This window comes from Lissotriton vulgaris, chromosome 8 (assembly GCF_964263255.1).
Source record: "Lissotriton vulgaris chromosome 8, aLisVul1.2, whole genome shotgun sequence".
In the NCBI taxonomy this organism is placed as follows: Eukaryota; Metazoa; Chordata; class Amphibia; order Caudata; family Salamandridae; genus Lissotriton; species Lissotriton vulgaris.
The window spans coordinates 50,344,909-50,368,682 of record NC_141696.1 but is presented as its reverse complement, the minus strand read 5'-3'; the positions used below and the strand labels follow the sequence as shown (position 1 = coordinate 50,368,682).

The 23,774-nt window shown below is 47.1% G+C and overlaps 1 protein-coding gene across 2 annotated transcripts in view; it reads left to right on the top strand.

Moving 5' to 3' along the window:
- LOC147693358 (transient receptor potential cation channel subfamily M member 2-like) overlaps positions 1-23,774 on the top strand; it is a 624,327-nt gene that overhangs the window by 267,598 nt on the left and 332,955 nt on the right. For both annotated transcript variants that reach the window (XM_086933682.1, XM_086933681.1), the window contains 2 exons: positions 2,955-3,084; positions 16,348-16,493. In XM_086933682.1, the coding sequence (XP_086789808.1) occupies positions 2,955-3,084; positions 16,348-16,493 (276 nt within the window). The remainder of the gene's footprint in view (positions 1-2,954; positions 3,085-16,347; positions 16,494-23,774) is intronic.

The following is a 23,774-nucleotide window of genomic DNA, read 5'->3' as shown; positions in this document are numbered from 1 at the left end:
ACTTGACACGGCAAAGTCAGGTTAGCAGTTTAAAGGTTCCCCACCGGCCAGCAGGGGCAGCTGGGAGTCAGGCTTGTGCTTTGTCATAGTTTTGGTGGCACAACTAGTGCTGCATCCACTAGAGACACTTTAACTTACAGGCCCTATGTACCCCAGTACCATATAATAGGGAATTGCAAGTAAGTTAACCTCTTGGCTGCTAGGCGTTTTCCCCCTCCTGTGCTGGAAAATCACTGATGCCATTTATTCATGACGAGCTCAGCTCGTCATCAGCATCGAAAGGGTTAACATATTCGAATTGGAGATAATTCAATGATTGTTATTTTTATTTTTATTATAGATTTGTTATGTGCACAAATCATCCCCCAGGGGATCTCTTGGAGCCCGAGCATTCGCAACGGGTCACAGTTCAATGAGAAAATTAAAGATCAAACAGCCAGGTTTTCAAAGATGTCTGAGCAAGAATTTAGGGGTAACTGAGTCTAGTGTGTTAAACATATACTATTAAAATGGTCAGAGCACGTGCACTGAGGCCTGATCAGCACGGATCAGTGCATTTCAGAGCATTTACATCAGTGCCAAGAATCAGAAAAGGGGCAAACAGTGAGGGTGAACCTAAAAATTGCCTGTTTCCAAACAGAAACCATCATCAGAACACACAACCCTAAACATATCAGTGTAAGCACAGCAGATTGTTGTCATCATGTGATGCAGTGTAGCTGCATGTGGCACCAATCCTCTGCAAAAACAGGAAAATCAGACAATAGGGAAACTAAGTTGACTCTCAGACAGAAAAAGCTGCCCAAAACAGAGAACCGTGAAAACCACAGACCAAAGGAACATGGTGGAAGCTTATCAGATTCCGGCACTGATGCCTGTGTTGAAACATTGCTAATAACCATTCTAAAAAGCAGTATGTGTTGATCGAATAAAAGATTGTCTGGGTAAACAAGCTACCAGAATAGATATGGCAGAACGTCTTATGTCAGATTCACAGGACCAGGTCACAAAGAATGGGACAAAACTTCAAAAAATGGCTGGGAGCAAGAAGAATTAAAAACAAGGACATGGAAGCATGTTCCAGGTGCAATAACATACAAATTGTGGGCTTTCAAGACCACAGACCAACATTTTATTGCATCATTCACTCTCAGCATTCCGGACACCAGCTTAGGCATACAAGAATTGGGGCACTTAGGATACACCACAACTCCCTTTCTTACAAACAACAAAACAAAGAACAGCCATCCACATGTAGGTAAAAAAAAACAGGGACGACCATTCAGAATCACTCAATCTCCAGCATGTCTGTTTTGCACATTCACCCAAAGCAACCTGCTGTGAAACTGTTAAACTCCCCAATGCCCATACAGGCACATAAAGACAACAAATAGAAGTCATAGAAATGTTGTGACAGGTCAAGGCATGAGACTCCCCACACCTCATGTCAAACAAAGAAAAGAGGCAACACCTAGGCTGTGACTACTACTTTCCAGTGGTTCAAGACAGCAAGTCTTGCAACCTCCTCGGACATGAAGCCCTCCTACCACATTTGAATACTATAAATGACACCATGCACCATTTATGCATGTAGGGCATGGAGTAACAGTCACCACTGATGTGACAGCCAGGGGTCGGAACCAACCGGCTTCCATTTGCAAAGGGTTTTCCTATTATCACTAAGTTTACACATTCAAGGAACAAAACAAAACAAAATGGGAATTTTAGCCATACATCACTTTAATTCAAAATTCCCTTGACAAGTCTATAACACAAATCATGTCATAACAACTACACTCGTAACAACATCCCCAGACATCCACCTCACTTTACAAAACTACACAGCAAAATAGGCTCTCATAGCTTCTCATTTTTCCACATCAACGTACGCTTCCCCACAAGGAAATACAGTTATACAAACAAAGACTTTGTTTGTCTCGAAAAGTATTTCATTCAGACTGAATGAAATACTTTGCCAGGAGATGTGAAGCGGAGAGGAGGTCTTGATGAATGATCAATGAAGGGTGGAGATAACAAGATTGAGAACATATGAGATGTAGAAGTCTAGAATGAGCCAGCTGAGGATTATTATTGTGATCTGGAGCCCTGATGATATCCTTGTGGACAAAACACGTTGGCTGGGCTGCGTTGACTACTGGTGATCAGATTGAATAAATAAACATCAAGATTGACGGGAAAGACAAGACTCCCATGTGAAATTATTGGACATTGAGATTTATATTATGACAAGACCTAATCAGAGACATTGAAAATACAAGAAATATTTAACTACAGATTTGGACACGCTCCTTTCCACTAAGATTGGATTCTTCATGTTTGTGCTCAGGGGTGCTGGGTCAACAGATAGTTGAGTGTGGGAAAGTGAAATTCTAATTGTCATTGTAACACCAGTGAGTTTTTGTTAGGAGCCCTCACTGCCTTTGTTTATATTTTTGGACTGTCCAAATTGGTGTTGCACCAGCTGCCCAGCAGTGTGTGGTTTCACTGCCCAGTTGGCGGGCTCGATGGAGGACATGTAGGTATCTCTATTGATGTGATGTCTATCAAGAAGACAGCTCTTATTATTGGGGATTGACTGCCTTTGGGTTGCATGTGTTGTTTTTGTCAGATTCTCTTGATGCCCCTTGGTAAATTAGGTCACAAACCCTTTGTAAAAAAGAAGGATGACAGCTTGGCACCCCAGTTGAACCCTTCTAAATAAGTGATGGGGTAATGTCCCCAGCATGATTTTGCACCCTTGTTGGTAGTGTCATTCCATCCCAATACTTCAGAATAAGTGATCCACCTTCTGTGTTTTTCAGTCTTTGTGTTCTTGTGATGTTTTATTGATTTGTGTACTTCCTGGAAGTGGGTGCAAATGTTCTCATGGGCAAGCGATTGTGACAATAAAGGTCTTCTGCTTCTAAATTTGTGTTGTGTTTGATCTGTTTTAGTGCCGGGACTGCATTGTGGGGGCATTAGCGTGCTGCAAGATCATGAGAGAGCTTGCCAAGGAGGAGGAGGACACCGACAATTTGGAAGCAATGTTGGCTCTAGCTGAACAGTTTGAGGAGCGGGCAGCAGGTTATGAGAGCTTTTTTGTTTTTATCTAATGCATAAAAAGAGAGATACAAATCCACAAAAGACAATTAACACAGCGTGTACTTGTTCTGATTAAATGTGTGCCTACTTCAATGCCTTGGCCCATTAACTGGTGTCCTGCACATGACTCCTTCACATTTTAGTGATATATTTTGCACATCCCAATGTGCCTTTCTGTTTAATGTCTGAGGCATCCACATACATTCACTCCTCTGTTGGGAGTCTGCTCTGTACATGCTGTAAAATAGATAACTCCATTTTCCCGTGTTGACATGTTGCCTGTCTTTTATGCCTTCATCTATTTTTCTTTTGTCATCTTTGTCTCCCCACAGGCTGTGATCAGAGTGTTGTCTGTGATTCTCCGCCCTTTCTGTGCATCTAACCTGGGTGGCATATTTGACCCCATTGCTCTCCTTCTCTGACTAGGATCCAGGTGTCATCATCATTTCTTCTTTCTCCTTCTCATCTTTTATCCCTCTCTTTCATACTCTGTCTCGAATCCAGGCGTTCTTTATTCCTGGCTCCCCTCTACCTGTGATCTGGGTGCCATCTTCACAGTCCTATAGTTCTTATTGACATTTTGAGTGGCACAACCATCAAGTCCCAAACAATAGTCCCTAAATTTTACTCACCCTCCCCATGACAAACTTGCTAAAATATCTCTTCTCAACAGTTGTTCTCCCTGCAGTGGTTGCATCAGAGTCCACTAATGAGAAGCCTCCTTTCTTCATGCCCGGTGTCAGATTCAATGCTGGCAGAAAGTTGCGGTACCTACAATCGATGGTGCATGCGTCCTGTGTAGTCTTTTGAAGTCCTAACCACTTGGAACACTTATTCTTGACCTAGCATATAATGACAGATTTTTACATCCCTAAAAAATACCACGGTTTCTGAAATCAGTTTGTTATGTGTCGTACTTTGTCAGAACCAACTGTAGTGTAGGAAAGTGCCTCATTTTGCATGGTTATCCCCCACTTTTTGCCTGATGCATGATGTAATTTGGAATGAAAGTGCACTGAGTCCCTACTAACCAGGTTCCCGGTGCCAAATCTCTTTACTAAAACTGTGCCACAATTGGCACAACTTCAGCAACTCCTGTAAGACCCTAGTAAATGAGACCCCTGGTACCTAGGGCATTGGTACTGAAGAGAGTCCTCTAGGGCTGCAGCACTAATTTTGCCACCCCAGACACCCCTCACCAAGACTATTCAAACTGTCATTGCAGGCTGCGTGTCTTGTTGCAGAGAAACTGAAGAGTCGATATAGCACACTGTTTTGTGTGCCATGCCCCTACGCACTGCATGAAAGTTGCCCCTACTGTCAGGGTGCACTATATCCCATGGCAGTGCTTAATTTGTAAAATATTAAGTGCCAGGGCCCTGACCAGGAGGTCACTGCGGCTTGCACAACCCATCACCCCTGACATCACTGCCAAAACAAGTACTAACCATTTCTTTCGAATGCAAGTGTTACAGTTCAAATTTTTCCAGGTCCCCAAAGCTAAAAGAATGGCTGGGGAGGCAGGTATTAGTAATTTTTAATGTATATTGTATTCATAAACAACGATGTGTCAGGCTGTCATAAGTGCAGTGTTGACGATTTGGTGCTGATACCTAGTACCGGAAACCAATTAATTGCCGGTGCTGAGCACCCGTCACCACTGGCTCAAATTAAGCACTCAATGTGTGGATATATCAGCCTCAACAGATATGACCCTACAATATCTAAGTCGATAGAGAGCACAGAGGCTGGATACTGGTCAGCACAAGTTTCCTAGCTCCGTGATGGCCTCGCTTTACCCTAAGATGTTTGGTACCAAGCATCTCCTCTTAATACATTTTCACTGATGCCTGTGTTGGATTTATTGATAAATGCACACAGGACACCACTTTAGAGTCCCCCTTTCCTGCACTCCTTTTGGTGGGAGGACAAGCAGGAAATTAGGAGATTAGGAGGTGTGCCCACATTCAGCCAGCACTGCCCCTAAGGTGCGACAGGTGATGTGGACACTACTTTTCCAATTCCTCCATCTTGCCATGGGAGGAATTAACCTATCTGGGCTAGGATGGTGCCCTTACCACAGGAAGGGGTCACTTAGAGAGTGTAGACACCCTAAAGGTAGGTAGCCCATTGGCTACTACTTGTCTCTCCTTGTTTAGCCCCTAAATTCATTATTTAGTTTTCACCCCGTGTCAATAGACATGAAAAGACCAGGACAATGAAAACCCGCTGCATGAGAACTGAAGCCCTGCCGCAGAAGAAAAAAGGCGCCAAACCCTGCCTGCTGCCTTAAAAACTCGACAATTGCTGCCTGCTGTGCCACCCTGAATCTGAGAGGACTCCAAGAACGCCAGAGTACTTCAAGAAATTGCCAGGAAGCTCCCTTGAAGTGAAGGTATTACTCCCCTGCACTCCGTAGGCACCAATCCCATGAAGTTTGGTTTGTCGACTTCCTGCTCCCTGATGTCCTCAACGCAGCACCAAAGCAAGAAAAAGGTACATCTGCTCCGGAGGGCTGGATCTGTCTCACCACCAAGTTTGGGGACACCAGGGCCTACCAGAGCCACAGCATACTAATACCGGGGTACCAGATCCCAAATGGCAGATACCAAGAAGAAGAGTCCACACCGGAATCCCAAAGCACCAGAAGCAAGCACCCGTCAAAAAACCTCGAGACACCTGAGACCCAATTCCGGAGTGGCCCAGCTGTCGGAAGATCACCTCTCCAAGTTGCCTGCTCCTGACCGCGTGGACCTCAAGATGCATGATGCCTGGCTCACCTGTTCGCTCTGCACCCAGCCCCCACCGGCCCTGGCACCGGCTAACCAGCTGTGCTTCAGTGGTCCAATTCTTTCCAACCTCCTCCTTCAATGGAGCCCCATCAGACTTACCTGTAAGTCCTCCTGTGTAGTGTACTATCAAGTAGCCCGCATCATCTTTGCACACCAGGTTCAAAGACCCTCAGCACTCTGCTCCTGCCGGATCCAGGGTGCACCCGAACTTTTCCTGTTTGAACTTTAGAGCTTGTCCTGACATCAACCTAAACAAGATAGTGAACTGTATGAAAGCACAAAAGTGAAATATTTTTTAACTTCGAAAAATCTTAACTCAAAAAATTCCTTAGAAATGTGTTCTTGGTTTAAAAAATTATAGAAAATCGATATTATTTTTATAAATTGGTCTCGGATTTATACTTCAGTGTGTGTCTCATTTTTTGCCTCTTGGAGTAAAACTAAGGCTTAGCACTACCCTCTTACAAGTATAACTGCTCGCCCACACTACCACAAAAGAAGAATTAGAATGATCTGCTTTTACCTCTGTGTACCATTTGGGGTTTCAGAGGTCTCTCTGCAGTGTACTTAATTTTAGTAAACTATATAGAGAGTGAACTTCCTAGAGTTTCCCTGTTCTCTCCACCTGTTTACCACATCACTTCTTTCCTCCCTTTCTTTATCAACCCAGTGAGATTCTTCCTTCCTCTGTTGGGAATCAGACAGTATTCTCCACAATTCTGAGTTTTGATGCTTGAAGAGTGTTCCTGTGTTTTTTCTGTAATCTGACCTAAGAGTATTGCTGTGCAAAAATATAATTATAAATATATCCAAAAGAATATTAACTACAAACATGTTGTTGTTCCAAAACATTCACATAGCATTTCTAAGTATATGTATTTAATGTAAAATTTATATTGTAATTTTAAAAAAATGGTTTAAATAAATAGGATGTTTTAAAAAATACATAACATAAAAATATAATATATAAATTAATATATAAACTTTTTAAAATGCATCTTAAAATGGAGACAATTATTTTTTATATTTCTAAAAATATACTTGAATTGGTAAATAAGATTCAAACTGGTAAATGCATGTTTCTAATAAACAATATCCTTAAGATTCACACATAAAAAGTCAAACTTAATCAATCTGCAGTATTAAATCAAGCAAGATCTATTTTTCTAAATTTACATTTTTAATTGTTAATGTTGATTGGAAAATTGCTATACTCATTCCACCCTTTCTTCCCACATTAACAAAAATACTTTTATTAAAAAATATATAAACAAATTTTGTTCAATGTGAAAAGTAATTAAATATACGATTAAGGTCTAATTAGAATGTGCATAATGAATGAATACATCAATCAATTTCTATCAATTTAATACATTTTATTTAATACTACTATCCATTGGATCCCCTCATAAACCCCACAATCCGAAATTAATAGACAATGCATCATTTAATAAAGTGTTAAACATTTAAACAAATAAGAATTAAAATATATAACATGATTAACACATTGATTAACTAACATTAATATAAATAAAATAGCATTACAGACCCAACCCTCCATAACTTTAACAACCCAAAGAAATATACATCACATTATTTTTTTTAAGTAAAAAGCATTTCACAATAATATATATGACAAAACAGAAAACATAACACAATACAATAAAGCATCATGAAAGACTATATTACAGTAAACCATATTTTAAACGTTGACACTATGGTAGAACAGAAAAAAATAGTACTGCCTACTTTCGTTATTTTGGCGCACAGTATTTTTGCAGTCATTCTATTTTGACAGTGATATTATGGTCATAATTATATTTATACTATATTTAGGTGGAAAATTTCCAAATCAGGTTGTAACACTGCACTGGGGAGAAGCCACACCTTAGTTTCAGTATTACCCTGAGGAAATACGATGGCCCTTAGGAAAAGGACCCAAGTCATCAAGACTAAATCTACAACTAAAAAATGCCCAGTCCTCCTGAGTTGTGCATGAAAGATATAATGCTTATACAAGGGGAGCCTTTTTTCTAGCTACATTGCACCCTGTATCAGGAGCCTTACGGCCACTTGGAACCCGTTTTGTGGCCACTGTTCTGTCCCGCATTCAAGCACGAGTGGGTGCAGAAGTGTTTTCCTGCCAGCAAAGGGACCCTCGCTGACGCCTGGAGCCGAGTCACAGCTCCCCCCTGCCGCCGCAGCCTGAACATCGCGCGGCCGCCGAGTGGGGGGAGCAGAACAGGACTACATCTCCCAGGATTCCCTGAGTGGGCAACGCCCCCCCACCCAGCCGCTTCCGCACCCGGAGGCGCTATAATCAAGGCGGCTTTCAGTAGTAAGCGGGAGCCTTTTTTCTAGCTACATTGCACCCTGTATCAGGAGCCTTACGGCCACTTGGAACCCGTTTTGTGGCCACTGTTCTGTCCCGCATTCAAGCACGAGTGGGTGCAGAAGTGTTTTCCTGCCAGCAAAGGGACCCGCGCTAACGCCTGGAGCCGAGTCACTGCTCCCCCCCGCCGCCGCAGCCTGAACATCGAGCGGCTGCCGAGTGGGGGGAGCAGAACAGGACTACATCTCCCAGGATTCCCTGAGTGGGCAACGCCCCCCCACCCAGCCGCTTCCGCACCCGGAGGCGCTATAATCAAGGCGGCTTTCAGTAGTAAGCGGGAGCCTTTTTTCTAGCTACATTGCACCCTGTATCAGGAGCCTTACGGCCACTTGGAACCCGTTTTGTGGCCACTGTTCTGTCCCGCATTCAAGCACGAGTGGGTGCAGAAGTGTTTTCCTGCCAGCAAAGGGACCCGCGCTGATGCCTGGAGCCGAGTCACAGCTCCCCCCTGCCGCCGCAGCCTGAACATCGCGCGGCCGCCGAGTGGGGGGAGCAGAACAGGACTACATCTCCCAGGATTCCCTGAGGGGGCAACGCCCCCCCACCCAGCCGCTTCCACGCCCGGAGGCGCTATAATCAAGGCGGCTTTCAGTAGTAAGCGGGAGCCTTTTTTCTAGCTACATTGCACCCTGTATCAGGAGCCTTACGGCCACTTGGAACCCGTTTTGTGGCCACTGTTCTGTCCCGCATTCAAGCACGAGTGGGTGCAGAAGTGTTTTCCTGCCAGCAAAGGGACCCGCGCTGACGCCTGGAGCCGAGTCACAGCTCCCCCCGCCGCCACAGCCTGAACATCGCGCGGCCGCCGAGTGGGGGGAGCAGAACAGGACTACATCTCCCAGGATTCCCTGAGTGGGCAACGCCCCCCCCCACCCAGCCGCTTCCACGCCCGGAGGCGCTATAATCAAGGCGGCTTTTAGTAGTAAGCGGGAGCCTTTTTTCTAGCTACATTGCACCCTGTATCAGGAGCCTTACGGCCACTTGAAACCCGTTTTGTGGCCACTGTTCTGTCCCGCATTCAAGCACGAGTGGGTGCAGAAGTGTTTTCCTGCCAGCAAAGGGACCCGCGCTAACGCCTGGAGCCGAGTCACTGCTCCCCCCGCCGCCGCAGCCTGAACATCGTGCGGCTGCCGAGTGGGGGAGCAGAACAGGACTACATCTCCCAGGATTCCCTGAGTGGGCAACGCCCCCCCACCCAGACGCTTCCGCACCCGGAGGCGCTATAATCAAGGCGGCTTTCAGTAGTAAGCGGGAGCCTTTTTTCTAGCTACATTGCACCCTGTATCAGGAGCCTTACGGCCACTTGGAACCCGTTTTGTGGCCACTGTTCTGTCCCGCATTCAAGCACGAGTGGGTGCAGAAGTGTTTTCCTGCCAGCAAAGGGACCCACGCTGACGCCTGGAGCCGAGTCACTGCTCTCCCCCGCCGCCGCAGCCTGAACATCGCGCGGGCGCCGAGTGGGGGGAGCAGAACAGGACTACATCTCCCAGGATTCCCTGAGTGGGCAACGCCCCCCCACCCAGCCGCTTCCGTGCCCGGAGGCGCTATAATCACGGCGGCTTTCTCCGCGTCGCGGGGCGCGCACGCGGGAGCGCCCGGGGCCAAGCCCGGGCAAAGGGCGGGCCGTCTGTGGCCGTCCGGGGACGGTGGAGGATGGGACGGGCCACCCCCTTTTCGCCCACAGGAGTCCCTAAGGCTGGTGTAAGGTAGGACTTCTCCACCATGTCCACAACCAGCGATAAATCTGCATCTGCGGGGGGCAGTAAAGGAACTCTTGAGAATTACTTTACTAGGGCTGCATTGGACTTGGACAAGGAAAATGAGATGGTGGAGCGTAGGATTGAGCGTCACCGCTCTATCGAAAGCTTGAAGAATAGACCCTTGCTGGACACGGTGCCTGTACCCGTTCTACCAGACTCTATCTCAGATATTATAAGTGAAGATCCTTTGTCTCTTGATAAGTTCCCTATACTCCTTAGAGACACTCCTCCGCCACCTGTAACTGTAAATATTGTATCCTCTCCTAATGTGCTGTCTCCGGGTATCACCAATACAGTACCTGATGTTATTAATGGGCCTTCTCTTGCAGCCAGGGATCTACAAAAAAGGAAGGGCAAGACGCTTTATGCACCCAAAGCTCTTGGCCCTCCACCACCAAAAAAGAGAAGGGGGAGGGCACCCCAGAGGCCCAAGCTCAGTCATTCTGAGTTTGGTAAATCCCTTAAAGCTAATGCTCCAGCTGTTCCTATGATCAAGGCCCCAGTAACATCTGTTATGGCGCCATTGGCTTCTGTGGTTCCAGACACTAGCATCCTAGTCCCGGTCTCCGATTTATTAAGAGAAGTGAGGTTAGCAACTCCCCCACTAGAGGAAGCCTTGCTGTCTGGTACCCCCCGGGATTCCATTGAGCACCAACTAAGATCTTTTATGCTCCCAATACTTGATATCCTGAAGAGGGTGGAACATCGGCTGGGGAATATTGAGTCTTCGTTTTGTAATATTGTAGGGGCGGGGCTTCCAATGAACTCCGTAAAGCCAGTCCCTCCACTGTCGGTGACTGCTCAGCCCCAATTCACCCCTGTCCCTACCTCGGCTGTCCCCAAGGGTTCTAATAAGGGCAACATTAAAGTAAATAAACCCCCTGTTGTCACCCAATTGAGTGTCTCAGCACCTCAGCAAGCCCTACAACAGCTCCCTCAGGCGCAGGTAGTGAAGTCATTTGCTCAAGCTGTTAGCGATCCCCGGTAGGGAGGGAGGGGAAGGTTGAGTCAACCCACGAATGATATGTTACAGGGCTCTCATGTGGAATTACCACCTGATGCAGTGCCCTTTGTGGTCGTGCTTACAGGAGTTCCCACCCTAGAGGTTGGCAAAAGGGAGGGGTACTCCCAGTTAAAAAATAAAATTATGCATTGGCTGGGACAAAATAGACCACTGCCTTATCATATTAATGGTGAGATCATTCACGTCAGGCGCCTCCCCTGGCTGGGCAGCAGGGAAAAAAATGTAAATGGTGACCTCGTTGTAATAAATTTTAGGGACCCAGAGGCTGTTAGATTTATACTGAATGGGTCCTCGGGGAACAGGAGTAATGCCATAGTCCCTTATGACCTAACATATTTCTACCCAAGATCCCTAGTGAACCCCCCATTCTATCCTGGAGCCCTAGCTGTTCCACAGTGTAACATGTATATGCCATCCAATAACAGTTACACGGGGCATGTTACTAGACCATTGCCTATTGGGAACGATCTTGGGTGGAATACGGTCCCAGCTAGAGGCTATGGCACGCTTCACGGGAGGTTCGACCATTTACATGAGAACAGGAGAATCGATCATCTGATTCCATTTACCCCGCTAGAAATTTCTAACAGATTCAACATTTTCTCCTGTTTCGATGATTGTGACTGACAGCTGGGGTACTCTGACGATAGCCCATTGGGTATAGCGATTCTAGCACCAAACTCTTTATTACATCCCGCACTTAATACTTTGCAATCTGTGCATTTCACTGAGTCTGAAATTGAACCCCCCTCTGATGAATGTTGCGCTGTGCCAGCAGGGTCTGCTCAGGGGTTACCAGTTGGTTTATCTTCTAATAAAGCCCCCCAAGGCGATTCATAATTGTTAGTCTCACCTGTAAGCTCTCTGTTATCGGCCACTGATAATAGTCCAGCTCCCTGCTCAACTAGCCCTGCCGTAATTAGTGCGGCTGCAGGTGGGAAGGAGGCCTCTGACCGGTGTGTACCTTTGCTGAAGATGTCTTCCTGGAATATAGCTGGCCTTGAATCGAAGCTCGGCTTGCCTGATTGGGGTAGCTTTATAGACCATTCTGACATTTGGTCCTTCCAGGAGACCTGGGCCATTCAGCCTTTAATTCGCGCTGGCTTTTTAAATTTTTCTAGACCAGCCGTGAAAGGTGTCAGGGGCAGACCAGTTGGAGGTTTGGCTATCTGGGTACGTCAACATGTGGGTGTTTAAGTGGAGGAGCTCCCGATGGACAATCCTGATTTGCTGGCAATACGAGTAACCACGTCTTCGGGGCTGAATGTGGTGATTGTTAATGTTTATATGTGGGGTATTCAAGGTGGAAAATGTTCGCCTGTTGCACTAGTGTTGGAGGGCCTTTTAAATTCACTGTCGGTGAATACTAACAGGGTGGTAATGGGGGACTTTAATACCTGTTTCGAACCCTTGGGGCTGGATGATGGAATAATCATGGAGGACGAGGATAGTCTATGGGGCATTCCCGGTTTAGAATTGCAACCCATTAAGAAGTGGTCACAATCAGCCCTATTTCTGAAGGGACTCTGTCTGAATCTAGGAATGCGTGCAGTCAATGGGAGATTGAAGTCTGATAGGATGGGGGCATCGACTTTCGATAATGGTAGATCTGGCTCCCGCATTGATTATATCCTGGTGAACCTGGAAATGCGGCCCACTTTACTGGATATGGTGGTAGTAAGTAGACCCGAGAGTGACCACAATCCCCTGGTTCTATCGATTAAAGAAAGCACCTTTGCTGAGCTCTCTGTGGCAGAGGTCTGTTTGCCCCAGGTTTCTCTATCTAATAATGAAAGAAGGGTTAGTTGGCCTAAACTAGCCCTAGATGAGGAGGCCATGTTAAGGATTAGAAGTTTGCTTAGGGACACAATGACTCAAATCAGTGGATCTGGGCAAGAGTCGGCTCTTTTGGACAATATTACCACAGTACACAGGGATCTTTTTTTAAACCTCAAAACTCTATTTGTTAAGTGCACTGGCCACAGAAGAATTAGGTCGAAACCCCTTACCTGGTTCGACAGAACATGTAGGGAATCACAAAAGGCGCTGCACGCAGCTTTAAAGACGAGAGTACAGAGCTCTATCCGCAGTTGTAGGGCTATCTATAAAAATGCGCAGGCCATTGCCAAAAAGAACTGGGATGAGGCTCGTTGGAGGGAATTGCTGGAGGCCTGTCAGAGTAACAACATGATCACATTTTGGCGGCAGCTTAAATGGGGCAATCGCCCACAGGATACAGTCCCCTCAAACTGTGTTGAGCCAAGGGAGTGGGTTGAGTACTATGGTAACCAATTTAAAGCGAATGTTACTAGTTCTGCCACACTGCTGCCTATTTCTTTCGACGATGCCCTGGTCTTTACTGCTTCCGAAGTGAGGGCGGTGTTAAGGGTTGTCCCGGGAGGTAAAGCACCAGGCCCTGACTGCATTCCAGCGGATCTGTTTAAGCAGGAACAGGATCTATGGGTCCCTTATATTGTTCTATTAGCCAATGCTCTGGCAAGGGGTGCTAAAGTCCCTGATTCGTGGCTGGGGGCGGAAATCCTCCCAATTTATAAGAAGGGCGATCGCTCAGTAACGGCTAATTATCGACCTATTAGCCTAATTGATGCTGTACAAAAGATTGTGGCCCGCCTTCTTTTGGGTAGGATCCAGAGCTAGATCTCTGATTATGATGTTTTAAGTCCTCTCCAGGCAGGTTTTCGGCCACATATGGGGACCCTGGAGCAAGTATTTAGATTTATGTTACTTTATTGGAAGGTGGTCTTCCTAGGGGGAGGCCTTCTGTTTGCGGCTTTTGCGGACCTTAGGTCCGCGTTTGACTTAGTGCCTAGGAATAAGCTCTGGGGAGTCTTGATGGATCTGGGCATGCCTAAAGAGCAGGTGGCCCTGCTCATCAATTTGCATTCAAACACCTATGCAAAAGTAAGATGGGGTGCACCCGGTGAGCCTACTGATAGCTTTAAAATCGACAAGGGGGTTAGACAAGGGTGTGTGTTGGCCCCCACCCTTTTCTCTTTGTTTATTAATGGGGTGACTAAGTACTTTTCCAACTTTCCAACTGACGCCCCCTCCCTTGCTGGAAGGAAAATTCCGCTACGCATGTTCGCAGACAACACTCTTATCATCTCTAAAACGAGGCAGGGCCTCCAGTCTGCGCTAGCCCGCTTTGAGTGTTTCTGCAGCAAGCATGAGTTAGAGGTGAATGTCAGCAAGACCAAATTCATGGTTCTGCGAGGCCCCAAGGCTGTGAAGGCCAAGGTGTCGATGAGTGGAGCTATACTGGATCAAACGGAGGTGTTTACATATTTGGGTGTCACACTAAGTGAAAATATGAGCTGGAAACCTCAACTGGATCTTATGGCCCTGAAACATGTCCAACTGGGGGAGCCCTATTGAAGGAGCATGCAAAATCTCTGACTAAACCTCTGGCCCCGCTGGTCAAAATTTATGGCTCCAAGATAATCCCTGCAATTATCTATGGTGCAGAACTGTGGGGTTATAGTGATCTATCCACTCTGAGGGTGGCACAGAATAGGTTCCTCAGAATGGCAACTGGGCTCCCACAATCAACACCTTCCATACCCCTACAGCTCGACTTAGGTGTTAAACCCATTGAGGATGTGGCACGGTATAGACCACTGGCGTTTTGGCGTCGTCTGTGGACTACACCCGAATTATCTTTGTTTGCCGAGGCTATCCTTGAAGTGAGGGGGCTTGAAGGGGCCCATCGGGTACCCTGGTTCTCTTTTCTTAGAGAGCCCCTGATAAACCTGAGCTTGGAGGTGCTATGGGTTGATCCAGCTAGTGCTACCTTCCCATCAAAAAAGGGTCTTAAAGATATCTACTGGCACTGGATCGGAGAGAGGAGATCTACTTTGGTTGTTGGCCCTATCATGTCTTTCGAATTTTTGGTTATTAAGGATGCCCCCAGATACGAGGCCTATTGGGACTTAATAACCAAGCCGAAAGATCGTAAATTGTACCATCAATTACGAGTTGGCTCGTTACCTGTGCGGGGGCTAACGCCTTCCTGCTCCTTGGGGGGCAGTGATAAATGTCCTTTCTGTGTGGCAGCAGTAGAGAACATCGAACACATATTCTTCTGCTGCCCCATGTATTTGGTACCCAGTAAAAAATGGCTTTCACCGAACTGTCGCTCACTGGGTACTAGATCTGCTATTGCAGCTACTAGGATCCTAAAAACTGATACTACTCCCCTTATCGTCATTGGTGTAGCAGAATTCCTGAGCTGGGCCTAGTCACTCCGTGTCGCAATCTTGGAAAATGAAGTTTCTATGTTATTCGCTTTTATGTGTTTTTAACTGCAACATAGTATTGCTTATAGGTCACCATGGGTCTTCTTACATCATTGTTTATATTTAATACTTTTTTAACCTGGTTTTAAACTGTAAAGTATTTATTATCTTATATACTAATCTGTATGAACTGTATTTTTATATACATTGTCTTTTATGATGTAAATCGAATAAAGACCTGTTTGACTTGCTTATACAATCTAAGACACATTAATATTATTTTTTTACACTTAAATGCAATGTCCACTCTGTCTAGGAGCATATCTCTGGCCCTATTGCACAACACCCAACTCTTTCCCATAGGACTTGTCACCCACTCACTCTTGCACCACACGTGTAAGTTCCAACTTGCAATCCGCCAGACACGGCAACCGTGCTATGATGCCTCACCAGTGAAAGCTGTGCACCAAACAAATACAAGTTAAGACAGTATGCAGCAACACTCATAGGTTTCTGGGTACACGGATGGTAGATAGTGGAGCTCATATGACTTCTGGCCACTTAAATGGCAGAGGACACATGCAGGACTATGAATGTTTCAGAATCATAAAGGGAAAGTTTACCTGCAAACATTCAAATGTGAGGACTGTTGAGGAATTGAGAGATGTGAGAGCATCCCTCCTTCACTTACAGCAAGAGTTGGTTATCATTGGCTGCACACCTAGTAACACCATCTGAGCCTGCTGTTGTGCTTGAAAAAACTCAGCACCAACATAATATGTATATTGTAAAACAGCATCTTGGAGAACTATAACAATATATCACAACAGTATGTGTTATGCTGAGATCATGGGATGAGTTGGGTATTTTGGATGTGTCCGGTACTGTTCTAGAGAGTGTTTGCTTGGTTTGTTGTTGCATTGTCCACAATCATATTCCTATAATCTTTGCCTCCTCGTGCATGACATTTTTTCCAGGTATCAGCATTACTGACCGTTTGTAATGTTCCCTATGCTGATTGTAGGTGTCTTCTCAGAGTGCTGCAGAAAGAACGAAGCGCGCGCTGAGCAGCTCCTGACTCGAGTGTCCTCGTCCTGGGGAAACACCACCTGCCTGCAGCTGGCTCTGAACGCTGAGGCCATGAGTTTCATGTCAAATGGAGGAGTGCAGGTGGGTGAGGGCACCCAGTTCACCTGTGGCCCCTTGTATGTACCTGGTATAGGGTGAACCTTGCCACAAAGCCTCAATGTCCTGTAGAGAAGAGGGAGATACCATACAAAAGGTATTGGGCAAGGTCTGGGGTCATAGAGAGATGCGGGGGGGCGAGAGAGAGTGAGGGACAGACACCTTCACCAGGCAGAAGGTGAATGTGAGGCATTACATATGTGAGAGCAAAAGTAAGTTGTCTACTTTCTCGAACATTATCCCTGTGTATAAGTTTTTGTAAGCGGTTATATGTGTGACTGTTTTAAGCGTTTGCATGCTGTTGTTTATGTGTATGGTGATTTTGTGTTTGTGTGATTGTGCAAACTTATATGCGGTTCTGCTCCTGTACAAATGTTAGAATGTGCACTTTTGTTTTTCTGTACATGCCATACATTTTATAAGAAGTGTGTTTATGTGCGAGCCTTTGTATATGGCTTCTAGTGTCATTTTGTGATTGTGTACAAGTGTTTTTGTGGCCAACAAGTTGTCAGCTGTGGAATCAACAAGGAATATTGAAGATCTTCATTGTGCTCTGTAGTTGGGTGTAATGTGCTCTTTCACAGATATAAGGTCTCTTAAACTTTACCCACCTCTACATGTGCACAGATCTACGCTCACACTTCTACGCAGAAACTGGCACTCCACTCCACCCCACGCCAACAAATACAAGCACTCGCATAAGACCTGAAAGAGTTGCACACACATAAACCACTGAGTGGCCTCTTTTGGGTCAGCTCATCGATTATGAAGGGCTGAGGAGCCAATGAGGGAGATTTCCCTGACATAACGGAGACTTCTTGAGAAAGTGTTGTTAACGCTGTTCACTTCTCGTATACCGCTCTTCTATTTTGACTTATTCACTCACCTGCTCACTGTCTGATTCATTCAGCCACTGCCACAGGTACTTACTGAATCAATCACCTTAACTACATTTTTTCAGTTCTGATGAGCAGCCAGTGCTTAATTTGTCAAATAAAATAAGCGACATCGCTCTCTTCAGGCAGTCACTGCAGCTTGCACTACCCCTTGCCCCTGCAACCACTCTCCAAATGAAAGCACCAACACAACTACTACACAACTACCTTCAACACTGACTCCCACTGCACACTAGTCACTAGACTCCATGAGGCTGGCATCCAAGGAAAAGCGTTAGCACGGATACGGTCCTTCCTCTCAGGCAGAACACAGAGAATATGACTACAGCCCTTCCTCTCAGAACCAACAGAGATCATATTCGGAGTCCCCCAAGGATCCTCCCTCAGCCCCAAGTTCTTCAACAACTACATGGCCCCCTTGGCAACCAACATCAGAAGGCACGGGCTAAGCATTGTCTCCTATGCCGATGACACCCAGCTCATCCTCTCCCTCACCAAGGAACCCAATACCACAAGGTGCAACCTCCAAGAAGGGATGCAAGCTGTCACGACCTGGATGAGCAACAGCTGTCAGAAGGTCAACTCAGAGAAAACAGAAGTTCTCATCCTCTGCACCACCCCCTCCACCTGGGACAACACCTGGTGATGCCCTGCCCTAGAAAACTCACCCACTCCAACGGACCACGCATGCAAACCAGGCATCATACTCACCTCTTCACTCCCCATGAATCACCAGATCAACACAGTATCCTCTGCATGCTTCAACGCCATCTGAGTACTGCGCAAGTCGTTCAAGTGGATCCCCCTGACTCCAGGAAAAGCGTCACACATGCACTCATCACCAGCAGACTGGACAACGGCACCACCCTCTATGCCCGAATCAGCAAAAAACTCCTCCGCAAACTCCAGACCGTCCAGAATGCTGCAGCTGGACTAATCCTCGAAATCCAATGACTCAACCATATCACCCAACACCTCCGAGACGTTCACTGGCTCCTTTTTTGAAAGAAGGATAATGTTCAAGCTGCTCACACATGCCTACAAGGCCCTCCACAACATCAGACCACAATACCTCAATGACCAAATCTCCTTCCGCTCCCCCAAGAGAAACCTTCGCTCAGCCGACCTCTCCCTAGCCATCGTCCCGCGCTATCAAAGAACCAGAGCAGGTGGAAGATCCCTCTCCTACGTAGCAGCCAACTCCTGGAATGAACTCCCTCTTCACCTCCTACTGAGCCCGACACTGCACCAGTCCATGGAGGACCTCAAGACCTGTCTCTTCGACTGACCCCACCAGATTGGGCCACTCCCTCCCCCAGTGCCTGGAAACCCCCACGGGTGAGCAGTGATCTTCACAAACCCTGACTGATTGTTTTAACCATTACACTCCTACAAGTGTGACAATTCAAACTATTCCAGGCCACCCAAAGCCATAAGAACGGTTTGAGTGCCAGGTAGTAGTCATTTTAATGTGTAGTATTAAATTAATAAACAACTGTAGTTATGCTCTTCGCTAAATCAGACATACATCGCCACCAAGTGGCAGACGGTCATAAGTGCTGATGTTGACAATTAAGTGCTGGTGCTGAGCACTGGAAACATCTAGCTCAAATTAAGCACTGGATGAACCCTTCCTAGGGAAATCAACCCAATCACTTTGGTGGAAAGAAGGCCCGCCTCGCTCTTGAAGGCATCTTCCATTTCCTCCTAAAAACTGGCCCGGTCCCTTGACTCCTCTAGAAGCCTAATCTTAATCATTCACCTTCCCCTAATAAGTAAGCTCCTTGAAATCAACATTTAGCTAATGCATGAGTCCTATCAGTATATTTCTCCCATATTTAATAGAGCCACAATCCATTGATTGAACAATGTTCATAGGCTCACTAGCCACAGTGAGACCTGCCTCTTGGATCAGTTAGCGGCTTCTGACTCAACTGGTCTTATGGTTCTGCTGCCTCGTTTTTTTACATTTTTTTATTTTAATTTCAATCAATACAGCATCCTTCACAGGAACAAAGAATATGAGGAGCTTTAAATCTTTCACAATGACTACAATTTTTAGCTGGTTTGCATTCCAGCACCTGTGATACTTGCTTATCTAGGTTCTGTGGTAGAAAATAAATACTCCAAGAAGCCCACTGAAGTCTAAATATTGTTTAATGGTAAAATACTGTAAGCAGCAGAATATTATAAGGCCCAGATTTACTAAGATTTTGCATCCAGGTTGCATCATTCTTTTGGCACAGCCGGAAACAAAATCAATTTGGAAGGTTACAAAGCCCCATTTGTGTCGCTTTGCAAAAACCCCACTGCCTTGTGTTACCTTGCATCAGATAGGCAATACATGGGTGGAGTATAGGCCTTGCAATTGGCAACGTGCAAACTCACACCAGATGTGCTCTCTTGCGCGCACTGACACTGAGCAGTGTCATATCTATCGGACTATGGAGCTCACCGCTGGACCTGTATCTCCAGGAATCAAATCTTGAAGCATGGCTTATTGGGTGGATAGCATGTCTTTTAAAGAAGGACAGGCAAGGGGCTAAAATTAATTTAGAGATTTACTTAAAGTATTTCAGTTACAGCAATACATAAGCTGGGTCATCAATTAGTAATATCAATAAAGATACAAATTCAATACCGGGCAGAATAAGTCAAAGAACTCAGGGAAATTCTAGCAAAATACAAATCCGGATTAGATTTACCTGCATTTATTTACTTATTTGGAACATTTATTGAGTGTGCGGCTACCTCCAGCGGCGGTGTCCCGGCACTAAGGCTGCAGAGAAGCACAATGGCACAGGACAAAGGGCTAAGTGTGATTGATTAGCCAGGTCTTCAAAGTTTTCCTGAAAGCTGATTCTGGGTCAGTTTTACGGATTTGTAAAGGCATGGTATTCCAGAGCTTCAAGGTTCTGACCGCAAAGGCTCTGCCGCCTATCCTGGCCTTACAAAAGCGGGGAGTAGTGAGCAGATTCAAGTGGTTGGATCTCAGAACCCGGTCATGCTGGTAGCTTTGCAATCTGAATTTCAGATATTGCGGGCACGACCCATGGTGGCTCTGTATGCCATAGTGAGTGCCTTAAATTAAATTCTTCTACTGAAGGGCAGCCAGTGAAGATTTTGCAAGTGGGGAGAGATGGAATGATGGAAAGGCACCTTGCAGATCTATCTAGCTGCTGCATTCTGAACCATTTGCAATCTGCGGATCAAGTATGCTGAGAGGCCTAAGTAAAGTCTGTTAGAGTAGTCCAGACAAAATGTAACCAAGTCTTGAACCACAGTCCTACAATCCAACAGGAGAAATGTCCTCAGGGTTCGCAGCTTCTAGAAACATGTGCAGGAGACCTGACTGATCTGGGCCTTACAGGAGGGAGCATTATCGAACTTGAAACCCAGATTCCTTGTCGACTCCCCTGGAACAGGACAGGGATTCAGTTCTGGCGGCTACCAAAGCATGGAAGGAGGCGGGACCGGTTGGTTAAAGAAAATCACAACAGTTTTCTCTCTGTTCAACTTTAGGCAGTTTTGAGTAATCCACACCGAGATGTTTCTCAGGCACCGTCTAAAGTTGACAAAAGCAGCCTCCGAATGTTCTTTAAAAGAGAACATCAGCTGGGTGTCATCAGCATAGGAAATGACCTTCAGTCCGAGAATCTCAATCAAGGTCGCAAGTTGGGTAAAGTATACGTTGAAGAGTAGAGGGTTCAATGCCGAACTCTGAGGTACCCCGCACACAAGAGGCTTCTGAGTGGAAACAAAGGGGGCAAATAAACCTGTTGTGTGTGGTTCTCCAGGAAAGACCTAAGCCAGGATAAAACTGTACCCCAAACTCCTAAATGTTTAAGTCTCTCCAAGATAGTCAGATGGGCCTCAGATTCAAAACCTACAGACAGGTCCAGCAGCACCAGCATAGATGCGTTGTCCAGATCTATGGTTTCGCACACGCTCTCCGCAACTTCCAGGAGTGCTGTCTCTGTACTGTATCCTGCTATAAAGCCGGTTTGAGAGTCATGGAAACGGTTATTAGATTCCGTAAATTCAGAGAGTCGACTCTGAACTACCTGCAAAGAATGGATAATTCTTTTCTCTTTTGTAGGACTTTGGAAAAAGGAGTCCATACATTAACTACATTAGTAAATAGAAAAATACATTTTAAAGATACTCTATTAGTACATGGTTCCCAAGCTTTCAATCAATGGAATGCAAGTAGAAAGAAGCATTTGCTAGAGAATATATTCGGTGATTCGCCCCCTTTCTACTACATTGGGTTCGGGCGCTCACAGCATCTGCACATGGAACGTGAAATGTTGCATAGTATGTTCTTCAGTCTGCTGCAGTTTGCTTGTCCTTGGAAAGGTACTTTTCGTTCCTTTTGACTAAGAATGTCTCTGTCGTATTATAGCGAAGTCTGAAAGTTCTTTATTGAATTAGATAATAAACAACAGCAATAGTCACTTTGTGTAATGAAATGTCGCATCCAAGATGGGCAATGAAGGCTATGTTGATAAAGCACAATTTATTTCTGACATTCTATGCATTGGAATTTTGACCATGCATCCACCTTTGTATTTTGATGCAAAGCCATATTTACTAAGACTTTTAAACATGGCTCTGCCGCAAAGCGGTGCGCCTACCAGAGGCTGGTGTGCCTGCCAGCGGCTGGTGTGCCTACCAGAGGCTGGTGTGTCTACCAGAGGCTGGTGGCCTACCAGAGGCTGATGTGCCTGCCAGAGGCTGGCGTGCCTCCCAGAGAATGGTGTGTCTACCAGAGGCTGGTGGCCTACCAGAGGCTGGTGTGCCTGCCAGAGGCTGGTGTCCCTGCCAGAGGCTGGTGTGCCTGCCAGAGGCTGGTGTGCCTACCAGAGGCTGGTGTGCCTACCAGAGGCTGGTGTGCCTGCCAGCGGCTGGTGTGCCTACCAGAGGCTGGTGTGTCTACCAGAGGCTGGTGGCCTACCAGAGGCTGGTGTGCCTGCCAGAGGCTGGTGTGCCTGCCAGAGGCTGGTGTGCCTACCAGAGGCTGGTGTGCCTGCCAGAGTCTGGTGTGCCTACCAGAGGCTGGTGTGCCTGCCAGAGGCTGGTGTGCCTGCCAGAGGCTGTTGTGCCTACCAGAGGCTGGTGTGCCTGCCAGAGGCTGGTGTGCCTACCAGAGGCTGGTGTGCCTGCCAGAGGCTGGTGTGCCTGCCAGAGGCTGGTGGCCTACCAGAGGCTGGTGTGTCTACCAGAGGCTGGTGGCCTACCAGAGGCTGATGTGCCTGCCAGAGGCTGGCGTGCCTCCCAGAGAATGGTGTGCCTACCAGAGGCTGGTGTGCCTGCCAGAGGCTGGAGTGCCTGCCAGCGGCTGGTGTGACTACCAGAGGCTGGTGTGTCTACCAGAGGCTGGTGGCCTACCAGAGGCTGGTGTGCCTGCCAGAGGCTGGTGTCCCTGCCAGAGGCTGGTGTGCCTGCCAGAGGCTGGTGTGCCTACCAGAGGCTGGTGTGCCTACCAGAGGCTGGTGTGCCTGCCAGCGGCTGGTGTGCCTACCAGAGGCTGGTGTGTCTACCAGAGGCTGGTGGCCTACCAGAGGCTGGTGTGCCTGCCAGAGGCTGGTGTGCCTGCCAGAGGCTGGTGTGCCTACCAGAGGCTGGTGTGCCTGCCAGAGTCTGGTGTGCCTACCAGAGGCTGGTGTGCCTGCCAGAGGCTGGTGTGCCTGCCAGAGGCTGTTGTGCCTACCAGAGGCTGGTGTGCCTGCCAGAGGCTGGTGTGCCTACCAGAGGCTGGTGTGCCTGCCAGAGGCTGGTGTGCCTGCCAGAGGCTGGTGTGCCTGCCAGAGGCTGGTGTGCCTGCCAGAGGTTGTTGTGCCTACCAGAGGCTGGTGTGCCTGCCAGAGGCTGGTGTGCCTGCCAGAGGCTGGTGTGCCTGCCAGAGGCTGTTGTGCCTACCAGTGGCTGGTGTGCCTACCAGAGGCTGGTGTGCCTGCCAGAGGCTGGTGTGTCTACCAGAGGCTGTTGTGCCTACCAGAGGCTGGTGTGCCTGCCAGAGGCTGTTGTGCCTACCAGAGGCTGGTGTGCCTGCCAGAGGCTGGTGTGCCTGCCAGAGGCTGTTGTGCCTACCAGAGGCTGGTGTGCCTGCTAGAGGCTGGTGTGCCTGCCAGAGGCTGGTGTGCCTACCAGAGGCTGGTGTGCCTACCAGAGGCTGGTGTGCCTGCCAGAGGCTGTTGTGCCTACCAGAGGCTGGTGTGCCTACCAGAGGCTGGTGTGCCTACCAGAGGCTGGTGTGCCTGCCAGCGGCTGGTGTGCCTGCCAGAGGCTGGTGTGCCTACCAGAGGCTGGTGTGCCTGCCAGCGGCTGGTGTGCCTACCAGAGGCTGGTGTGTCTACCAGAGGCTGGT